This window comes from Electrophorus electricus, chromosome 15 (assembly GCF_041902795.1).
Source record: "Electrophorus electricus isolate QZ-2024a chromosome 15, ASM4190279v1, whole genome shotgun sequence".
NCBI lineage: Eukaryota > Metazoa > Chordata > Actinopteri > Gymnotiformes > Gymnotidae > Electrophorus > Electrophorus electricus.
In genome coordinates, this window is record NC_137511.1 from 18,966,033 (window position 1) to 18,977,303 (window position 11,271).

The 11,271-nt window shown below is 45.4% G+C and overlaps 1 protein-coding gene across 2 annotated transcripts; it reads right to left on the reverse strand.

Moving 5' to 3' along the window:
• Window positions 1-291: 291 nt before the first annotated feature.
• pgap3 (post-GPI attachment to proteins phospholipase 3) lies at window positions 292-7,874 on the reverse strand. Of its 2 annotated transcripts, XM_027009232.3 has the most exons (8): window positions 7,424-7,870; window positions 6,752-6,849; window positions 6,371-6,523; window positions 5,947-6,009; window positions 5,475-5,536; window positions 5,073-5,209; window positions 3,936-4,140; window positions 292-3,334 (listed from the first exon to the last, which is right to left on the reverse strand). In XM_027009232.3, the coding sequence occupies exons 1-8, from the start codon at window positions 7,629-7,631 to the stop codon at window positions 3,271-3,273; spliced, it is 990 nt and encodes a 329-aa protein (XP_026865033.1). In that variant the 5' UTR covers window positions 7,632-7,870; the 3' UTR covers window positions 292-3,270. The 2 variants fall into 2 exon arrangements, with proteins under 2 accessions (XP_026865033.1, XP_081554235.1); XM_081698109.1 differs by lacking the exons at window positions 292-3,334; window positions 3,936-4,140 and adding an exon at window positions 4,150-4,961 and having other exon boundaries at window positions 7,424-7,874.
• Window positions 7,875-11,271: the final 3,397 nt, after the last annotated feature.

Sequence of the window (11,271 nt, forward strand, 5' to 3'; positions counted from 1 at the left end):
GGCTACACTCTCCTTTGCCGACGGGAGAATCTGCTATTCACGCGGGCCTGCGTGTTCTGGAAGCCAGCACACTTCCCTACCAACAGGCCGCAAGCAGCCAGGAAGCACCTCCCCTCGATTTGTTTTCTGCATTCTAAACATGCTTTATTTCAGCTAAGGCTGTGGGGGTCTACGCAGCGTTAGGAGTCAAGGACACAAGGGCTCGGCCCGGCCTGTGGACGAGAGCACAGTGCTGCCAGATTCAGCCCTTTGACTGAAGGTCCTCCACCACAAATGAGCCAAACACCATCAAACAGGAAGAGAACAACTTTATTCATTTCTTTCTTAAAGCTTCTTTAACACACAACTATGTGTAGGGTGGCAGAAGAGAAAGGTTGATTACCATTGAGAGAAAGAGAGAGCACAGGAAGTATGTGCACAGGGCAAACCACAGGGAGAACATGGGTGGTCTTATACACAGCAACGGATGCAAAAAAGGGAAGTGGATTTGATATCTGAACACCAAAATGAGATTTAGATGTTTCAGATGTGAACTCCTTTCAGTGTTCACTTCTTCTCTACTCCAGTGCTGTTGCGACTGGTAGCACTGCTGCAGGCTGGCATGAGAAGTAGGTGGAGCATACAAGAAAGTTACAGCTGCTCCTGAACGTCCCAGAAACCCCTGGCACTCCTAACTTTAAGTTACCCCAGGGACAAAAAAAAAAGAAAAAAGAATAAATGTAATTGTTTAGGTAAGTAGAAGCAAGAGTTTAAAAAGGTGAGTATTACTCATTTAAAAAAGAGGAGCATTTCCTAAAAGTACTAGGTACAGAGGGTTCATTAAGGATGTAATTTTGGTTAAATCCTAGTCCAATACAACGATCTGTCATGTATTCAGCCATATACCCAACAAAAGTCCATGTAATATAGGACTGATGGGGGTGGGGGGGGGGGGAGTATAACACCTTTAACTGGTCAAAATCAGTAGTCATTACTGGACATCAGTCAAGTTGAAACTGAACTGCCAAGCCAGGAAAAAGACTAAAGGATCATCACTTAAACACCTCACTGCATATATTCTTTATCCATTACCTTCAGCACAGCTTCTGGGTTACTTCTAACACAGACACACAGACCCTCTCCCTCACCAAGTTTCATCACATTGACACATGAAAGGTCATGCCAAGGTTCAGGATCCAGGAAGTTTAAGCGACCAAGAAGGCAGAGTCTGCATGCTCGTGTCCAGTCCAGTGGATTCTCAGGAGAGCATCACCCTTTAAGACAGAAGAGATGTGCGGCAGTCTCAGAGACCGGGCACTGGTAATCTGCTATTATCATGGTGAGCTTGGTTCAGAGGTCACAATAAAAATTCTAAGAAGAATGATGACAACTACAAAGAAGTCAGGGATAAATTTCTCACCAAGAACTTTCAAGGACTGGAGTTTCCCTTAAAAATTATTTATAGTCACTTGTAGCACAAAGATTTCAAGTGTTTTCACTGTCACTATTATTGGCAACCACAGACCCCTGCTCCTAAACATCCATCTCCCCTTCTACCACTGTTAACCTCTCAGAGAGTCTATATTTACCCACCAGCTTACTGTCCCACTCACACGAACACAAAGTGCACTAGAGCCAGTATACAACAGACCGGCTAGTAAACACCGGGGCGTGATTTCTCCTAAGTGTGTATTTGCAATCTTTGAGCAAACATGCAAACAGACAAAAGCAGCAGCAACAACAACAAAAAAAAGGCAGAGAATATAGATGGCACCAGAAATTGGACATTTGAGTTGTTATTAAAAAGATGAAATAAACAGCACTCCCATTTGATTACAGACATGCAGTAACTGACTAGTCAAGTTAAGGCATATGCGGACACAGAAGACATTCTGCTGAGATTATTAGCATCTTGTCTAATTAGATCAATTATGGCTCCATTATGGAGGGTGTTCAGAGCATGCACTGAAACAACTGCAGAGAAAGGGACGGTGCTAAACAGACAAAATGAAAGGCCAAATGCACACAGAAAGCGTGTGCGTGCACGCACGCACACACACACGCGCACTTCAGTACTGATCAACCTTTTACCCTGCCCTGCCTCAAATAATAATCTCTTATCTTTCCACCCAAAAGGCAAGGCAGCCGAGGAAAATGCATTTGCTCAGTGGTAAATAACCTGTCCATAGAATGACCAGATCATGCTGATAATATGGGCAGAGGAAAAAAAAATAACAGTGCAAATTGAGGTGAGCAATTAAAAAAAAACAAAAAAACAAAACACTCATCTGCAATATAAGAAGAGTGAATAAAAAGAGAAATGAAAACACAAAAGGAAAACAGACTCAATAAAGCTGTAATGAAACTGCCAGACACTATGGTAAAGCAGAATTAAAGGCAAAGGGTCGAGTTCAAAGAAAATTCAAAAGGCAGCCTCCAATTCATTCTCTTCACTCTCCTGCCCAGCTTCACTACTAAATGGGAGTAGAAGGCAGTAGAAATACCACATCTGGCCACCATCCAAAGTGCACAAATACTTAAACAAGAGGTTTGAGAGGTCAAGATTCCGCACTGATTAAAGAAGACAAAAAGTGTTCCAAGAGGAAAAGGGTGAAGGTGCTCCGACAGTGTCTAAACTCTTTGGCTCACTAACCTGCTCCACCTCCCTTGGCCCTCTTCTGCTCTCTGCTGGTGAAGGCCAGTACTGCACCCTGAAGATTTGCATGTCGTGTTTGGTTGGGGGGGGGGGGGGGGGGGCTCAGAACCCAACAACACAGCACTGATCACGAACTCCAACGGCCAGTATGCTAAGGTTTAATAGACACCATAAGCTGGTGCTAGGTCTCAGATGTGGTCCCGGCATCACGATCTTCTTACACCTCATTACCAAGGCAGGCTGTGGATATTCTTAAGATATGATGTACAGAAACCTAGATGTGTGTGGGTCACATTCAACAAACTCTCACTAAGAGTCACCCATTTCAATAAAGTTGTATGAAAACCAGGTGTATTCTACTCAAGGCAAACATTAGTGAATGCAAAGATCAATCAGGTTTCTAACTGTAAATGATGGGGGGGGGGGGCACTTAAAGAAGCAAACAAAAACTCTTTTGTCCATAGTATAGAAATTTGGTAAAAAATAAACTGTAAACAAACAGATGGAATTTATAAACTCGGCCACAGGAGTCAAGCAGGAAGCCACGGAGAATGAGACCCATCCCACTCCGGCTCCCACTTGCCCTGATTGGAGGAATATGAGAGGAGGGGGTGGGGCTCTGAGACCAGCTCCTCCTATTCTAGCTTGACTCCAATCTTCTCTGTGTTGAGGAGGTGGAGGCTGTCATCTATGAGGAAACTAAAGAGGTCAAGAGAAGAGAAGATGTTGAGTTAATTTCCCAAGGAGTTAAAATTCCTGAAATTCCTCAAGAACATGGAGAGTAAAATGTTGACTTCCAGAGAGCTTCCTTGTAAATAATAATCCTAAATGTTTACTTTTAATTGTACTATGGATGCCACATATCAGTGTTGGAGGGACATTAATAATATGACTGTTCTTTATAAAACAAGGAAACAATGTTTTTTGTTTTTAAAATAACACTTCCAAGATGCAAACAAAACAAAACAGACTGTAGAACTTGTCGGTGCGGTGAGCCATCACATGAATTGCCAAAGGGCAAACATGTGTAGAATTGTGCTTGGACCCCTTCATTGCTTGCTTGCAGCTAGATTTATTATTATTATTTACGTTCTTTGGCCTTTTAATAAGCAGTAAGGCCACACAATAAGTAGGGTTAAACATGTACATGAAAAACAATCAATAAAGCAAAAACCTTGTTATGCCAACTACATTTCTTTACTAGTCTATGATATGAGATGAGTTGGTACAAAGGCATGGGTGCATAATCAGAAAGGTTGCACTGTTGCTCGTAAACAGTTGTAAAAATGGGCAGGGTTACCTGTAGAAGAGGAAGTGGACGGGTACGGTGCTGAGGTGCCAGACAGCGTGGGCGTCCAGCACCCAGAAGAGCGGCGGGAAGTCGAGCAGCTCCAGTAGGGCCAGGCCATGTAGAAGCAGCACCACCACGCCACACTTCCACCAGTACGGGAGCGCTCTCCGATGGTGCCAACACCAACACAGCCACCACAGCAGGTTGATGATACCTGCACACGCATGCATGTACGCATGTGCATGCGCGCACGCACACACACACACCAAAAAAGTAGAGTTGAATTTAGTAAATAAACATACACACTCTACCTAATTCATCAGTTAGAGGCTAGAACCCAAAGTTCCACCATGCATGCTTTGTGTTCTCTAACTGAATCACATGTTTTTCATCTGGGTCAGGTTATGACCGCAGATGTGCTCTTGTCTGGGTAATTCTGGGTTGTGGACCCACTCCCAACCCATCAGTGACACCAGCATGTCTAAAAACACCATCACCACTGGTTCCACTCGTACCATAGCAGTAATTATCCACTACCATATCAGACAACGCTGGCCTGGTCTAGTGACTTCAGCATGCAACTGTACACGTATAAAATGCATCTACGGAAGTGTTCGGTGAGAGCAGATACAAGCACACCACAGGGAATACAGGCACACAAGGCAGGTTTATCCAACACAATGGGCAGAGAGTATACAGTGATGTCAATAAGAACCAAGTGTATTTTTTAAAAATACATTTATATATTATAGATTTATACACAGTTGAGCAGGTGTCCCAGTGCCACTTCTTAGACCAGTCCCAGAAGACAGCAAACATGAGGGATTATTCATCACTCCCACAGCCTATTAAACTACAGACTGGGAAATGGGATCCCCCCCACGGATATCCATTAAACCACAACCTACAGCAGGGACCAATGCGACAACTATGGAAAGCACACTCTGGCCTCCTACGATAAATACCACAATACCCACACACACAGTCATGTATGGCATCAGAGACGCCACAACCAGAGAGGGCACTAACGAACATCTTCAATTCACATAAAAGGAAGGGAAAAAAAAAGAAAAAAGATTGTTAGCATTTTAACAACGCATGGCGAGAGCACATGAGAGAGACAGAGAGAGGGGGAGGGTGCCTGACCTATGGTTGCATTGGCAGCCATGTTGTATCCATAGTCGAAGCTGACGAAGGTGAGATAGGAGACGTGTGAGGTGAAGGCCAGGATGAGGAGGACTCCCACCATGCTGGACACGCCGGGACGCCTCAAACCCAGAGTTCTGCAACACACACACACACCCCCCACGGGAAACACATGAAATAAACACTGTGACAACCACAACTGTGTCTGGGAATACACAGACACATAAACACACTCCAATATCTAATTCCTTCCAGCCACTAAGAATGAATCCAAACGCCCGCTACAGGACACTGGGTTCTCCCGCCTGTGGTCTCTATGCGCTGCTCTCATTAGAGAGGCGAGAACCGACTCAAGCAGCTGCTTTCTCGTCTGTAACAGAGCACCAAGTATCTGCCGCTCACCTGACGCAGCACAGGTAGATGGAGTAGAGGATGACGGCCGACGCGCAGAAGTAGTCCATTTTCTGCAAAGCAGAGCAGAGGGTCATGAACTGAGAACACAGGGTCACGAACACAGAACAGAGGGCTTTCTGCGAGTGTCTTTAACTGATCATCATTTACAAATATTAGTTTAAAAAAAATCTGTAGCTATTTTTTCATTCTCCACTTTTTTCTGCATGATGTAAGCGATTCGATGTATTAATCCGGCAACAGTAAATCAAGGTACCAGGGTTCAAGGTATAACCTGGAAGACATTTCTATGCTCAGATAAGTGTTGAAATGTCATCATACAAGCTCATTCTCCATGAGCCTGGAGTGAGTCAGCTGTGTGTTGAAAAGCCCTCAAACTTGCGCTCAATTTGTTCATTCTAGGTACGGCGCAACATTTTAACGACTGCCGCTCCACTTCTGTGTGCGGGGAGGTCTCCAGTACCTCGGTTAGATAGGTGTCTCTGGTGTGAAACACTGTCGACCAGAACCAGGCATTCAGAGACACCTGCAGGGAACAGACGAACAGAAAGAGGTCAAACGGATCTCTAATATGCAAGGAAGCAAAATGCTGATAACATTTCATCAGAATTTAAACTGCAGACACCAGTTCCATTTCAAATAATAATCCCATATTGCTTTACATGAAGACCAATAAGGTATATACTGTGAATAAGTACGGATTAGCCTAAATCTGCCTGCATGAGCGATTTTGTATTTTGCTTGCAAACGCAAAGAAACAGATGGATAAAAAGACAAATGGAAAAACACACACACACACACACAGAGACAAAGACACACAAAAACATACATGCACCACACAGACAAAAGACATACAGACAGACACTGCCATTCTCTCTCTCTCTTACCAGTGAGAAGGCGGTGATGGTGTGGTACATGGGGCACTGGCGGGGCACAGCGCTGCGATAACGGAGCAGCATGAGTAGACAGGCGAGGCCGTTAAGCAGAGACGCCAACGCTGAGGCCGGCTCCTCGAAGCACAGGAACCGCACAAACGGCCACTGAATCCCACCACCCAGGCAGAGTTAATAGAGAGTAGGGTTAGTGAGGGACAGGGGGAGACTGAGAGAGGGAAACAAGGAGGGGTTTCACCATGTTGAAGGGTCAGTGTATAAATGTCCTTGTAGAAACCACTGCTGATCCTGCATTAGGATCACACATGTAGATCTGATGCATGAAAGTGATTTTTTTCTTTCACCATCTCGCACTGTTCAGAATCTGACACGAACCTTTCCATGGAACTGAGGAACCCCATAACCCTCAGCCTGATACAGCCTCACCGTGGTCCACATGCACTGATAGCGACAGTCATCACGACACGTCCAGCCTGCAAGAGAACCAGCTCCCGTCATGCTCTCAACAAAGGTTTTCTCAACATGCAATGCTGACATTTTTTCCACCCGTAAATCGTTGCCTTTAACAACTGATAAATTAGCAGAACAACATGGAAGACACCGTCTATGGCTCTGCCAATCACTGATACTACAGTAATATCATGCGTTTTTATCTGTCCTAAGAAATTCGCATGAAATGGTTAGAGTATTAAGTAGTTCTCTCCTGTCAGGGAAAACAGACGATTCAAGTTGTGACAGTGGTAGTTTGGTAGTTATCTAACAAAGCTAGGGTTAGTTATCTTATATGATAACTTTTTAAAATTACTTTAACAACAAAGCACCAAATTTGAAGGCTGTGCGTTTCAACTGCATATCCTTTTTCAAAAAGCACAGCTGCAACCCCCTCAGGTTTCCAAAGCCAACCATTGCCATTTTGAGGCCACCTCGCCATCTATCCCAAGTGAGCCAAGTTACATAATTAACCAAACAAGACGTACAAAAGGCTAAGAGTTTTGCATAAGAAAGAAACCCCGCTATAGCCTCTGCTTTCAAAGCAAACCCCCTCACCCGTGAGCGCCATGTAAGGCGGCTGTGCAGACTCGAAGCCCCGCAGCCTTGCCCCGGTGCAGTTTGTGCGTGAGCACTGCTTCACGCAGTCCCGGTACACCGGCTCTTTGTCGCCTTGGGAGCCGCTCGCGGGCGCCAACACGAGCAGGACGGCGGAGGTGAACGCGACCAGGCTCGCGGGGATGCGGCGGTGTGGGCGCGAGGCCATGGCGTCGGTCGGCTTCTCACGAGCTGCAGGGCACGGCGCGCGGCGAATGCGTCGTGTCAAGCCATAGGACCGAAGCGACAGGAATGAGCATTACCGCGACATGGCAGTCGTTACGGCTCAATACAGAACTGCAGATGATTTTCCTTAACCCTGAAATGCTCGTCACTATGCTACACGAGTAGACTAAGCTACCAGAGAGTAAAAACACTTCGGCTTCTCCCGGAAGTACATCCCTCACCCCGGCTCTTTCTTTCAGTTCAGTTCTTTATTGACGTTAATAAGATACATCATTGCCATTAACAAAAATGGCAATAAGACAGGAATGAAACAAAAGTACACTGTTTACAAAATAATAAATTGCCGATATATGATCAACAATATTGGCCAGTGCTGGATTGCAATTATGAGACACATCAATAGATGTCACTAGACACTCGTGCTGTGTGCCAGGCTGTATGCCATTGTGATATAATCATTTTTCACTTGTTGTTTATTATAAATACCTGAATTTATTGTTAAATTATTATTTTAATATTTACAGCATTTAGCTGATGTTTTTATCTAAAGCAGCTTACAACAATTCTGACTGAACACAACTTGAGCAATTGATGGTTAAGGGCCTTGCTCGGGGATCCAACCGTGACAGATTTGCAGTGGTGGGCTTGAAGTGGTATCCTTCTGATTTTTTGTCAAGTACCAACTTCTTCTTTCCTGAAATAATTATATCACCAGTATTTACACTAACCTTTGTGGACCAGTGTGTAGAGTGCTTCTTGTATCTTGTACAGTGCTTTAGATGCACCTTGTGCTATTCTGTTACTTCATCTTTTTAAAAAATGTATTTATTTATTTATTTTTGCCTCTCGGAAATATTTGCTTTACTTGATTTCAAAGTACCTTATGCTCTGCATAACTGGATGCATTCTTGTCTTTCTTAAACTTTAAAAGACAGAGTTCCGCAACCTAATTACCTTTATAATATCTTCCTTCAGCAAGGTTCAGTCCTTTGTTTAGTTTGAATAGTTTTAGAAGAAGTCAATAAATTCACTACCTGTTTAAAATTAGATTTAAAACTTCCACTGCTTAGATACTAAAAACACAGAAATAATAATTTGGGAAGTGGAAGTTATCCAAGTTGGCTCTGACCCAAGTAAATAACAAAAGCTATTAAATGTCTTCTAAATATCTATGTCCTTTTTAAGCAGATAAGCATTACATCTGCTTCTAGTTTGCTGAATGGGATAATAAGATTTAGATATGATCATTATTTATAATTATATGATCATTATTTAAATCGCTCTGAACATTAAAAGACAAATCAGAACTAAGTTAAACACATAAGCCTGTGTCTCCCTGTGCTGCCCCTGTCTCCAGGGGAGCTACACGGGTTAGGCTACTACTCCTTCAATGTAGACTATGTGTCCCCAGGGTGTTTCCCCACATGTGTCCCCAGGGTGTTTCCCCACATGTGTCCCCAGGGTGTTTTCCCCACATGTGTCCCCAGGGTGTTTCCCCACATGTGTCCCCAGGGTGTTTTCCCCACATGTGTCCCCAGGGTGTTTCCCCACATGTGTCCCCAGGGTGTTTCCCCACGTGTCCCCAGGGTGTTTCCCCACATGTGTCCCCAGGGTGTTTTCCCCACATGTGTCCTCAGGGTGTTTCCCCACATGTGTCCCCAGGGTGTTTCCCCACATGTGTCCCCAGGGTGTTTTCCCCACATGTGTCCCCAGGGTGTTTCCCCACATGTGTCCCCAGGGTGTTTTCCCCACATGTGTCCCCAGGGTGTTTCCCCACATGTGTCCCCAGGGTGTTTCCCCACATGTGTCCCTAGGGTGTTTTCCCCACATGTGTCCCTAGGGTGTTTTCCCCACATGTGTCCCCAGGGTGTTTCCCCACATGTGTCCCCAGGGTGTTTTCCCCACATGTGTCCCCAGGGTGTTTCCCCACATGTGTCCCCAGGGTGTTTTCCCCACATGTGTCCCCAGGGTGTTTCCCCACATGTGTCCCCAGGGTGTTTTCCCCACATGTGTCCCCAGGGTGTTTCCCCACATGTGTCCCCAGGGTGTTTCCCCACATGTGTCCCTAGGGTGTTTTCCCCACATGTGTCCCTAGGGTGTTTTCCCCACATGTGTCCCCAGGGTGTTTCCCCACATGTGTCCCCAGGGTGTTTTCCCCACATGTGTCCCCAGGGTGTTTCCCCACATGTGTCCCCAGGGTGTTTTCCCCACATGTGTCCCCAGGGTGTTTCCCCACATGTGTCCCCAGGGTGTTTTCCCCACATGTGTCCCCAGGGTGTTTCCCCACATGTGTCCCCAGGGTGTTTTCCCCACATGTGTCCCCAGGGTGTTTTCCCCACATGTGTCCCCAGGGTGTTTCCCCACATGTGTCCCCAGGGTGTTTTCCCCACATGTGTCCCCAGGGTGTTTCCCCACATGTGTCCCCAGGGTGTTTTCCCCACATGTGTCCCCAGGGTGTTTTCCCCACATGTGTCCCCAGGGTGTTTCCCCACATGTGTCCCCAGGGTGTTTTCCCCACATGTGTCCCCAGGGTGTTTTCCCCACATGTGTCCCCAGGGTGTTTCCCCACATGTGTCCCCAGGGTGTTTTCCCCACATGTGTCCCCAGGGTGTTTCCCCACATGTGTCCCCAGGGTGTTTCCCCACATGTGTCCCCAGGGTGTTTTCCCCACATGTGTCCCCAGGGTGTTTCCCCACATGTGTCCCCAGGGTGGTTTCCCCACATGTGTCCCCAGGGTGTTTTCCCCACATGTGTCCCCAGGGTGTTTCCCCACATGTGTCCCCAGGGTGTTTTCCCCACATGTGTCCCCAGGGTGTTTCCCCACATGTGTCCCCAGGGTGGTTTCCCCACATGTGTCCCCAGGGTGAGAAAATCCCATGTGACACCATTAAAATTAAATTCTTCATAATTTAGATTTATCAGCTTCTGCGGAACAACATGTACATTGCTACACAAATGTTAGCATCAGAGTTTGTAAGTTTTGGCATTTTTATCTTGTGTTTGTGCCTCTATATAAGAATCATTGGCCACCCCATGGAAACAGTTATGATGGCACCCCTAATGGAAAGCTACGATAGCTGTAAACCGCTTTACACATCACCCAGTAGTACACCCAAGAGTCCCACCCCAAGTAAACATGAGTTGCTTTCTCTTCATCAGGATCATCAGGCACATGTGGAGGTGGAGTATACATGTCTTGTAGGTGGTTATGGCACTATTAGCATCAGTCCAAGCAACTTTTAGCTGAGATTTCATTCCTCTCATCGTCGTATTCACTAGCTATAATACATTTGAGTTGGTTTGAATTGTTTTTGTTTAACCGGCTGTTTAGAGTGAATCCACTTTCTAATATCCACAGCTAGGAGTGACATAAGTATACATCTAGAGCTTGGCAGAATGTTGGAGAAGGGTAATACTGTAGGAATGTTGTAGAGCAAGACAGCAAGAATCAAGCTGAGATGACATGCTTTCATTTGTATTCTAAAAATGTGGTAGCGCATATTGTTAAAGGTCAACTGATCTGTCCAATCAACCTTTCAGATAGAAAATATCCAACCTAAACTGCCATCAGTGTAGTTTAAAGAGGCAATACCCTGCAGAGAAAAAAAGGAACACTTGTATTA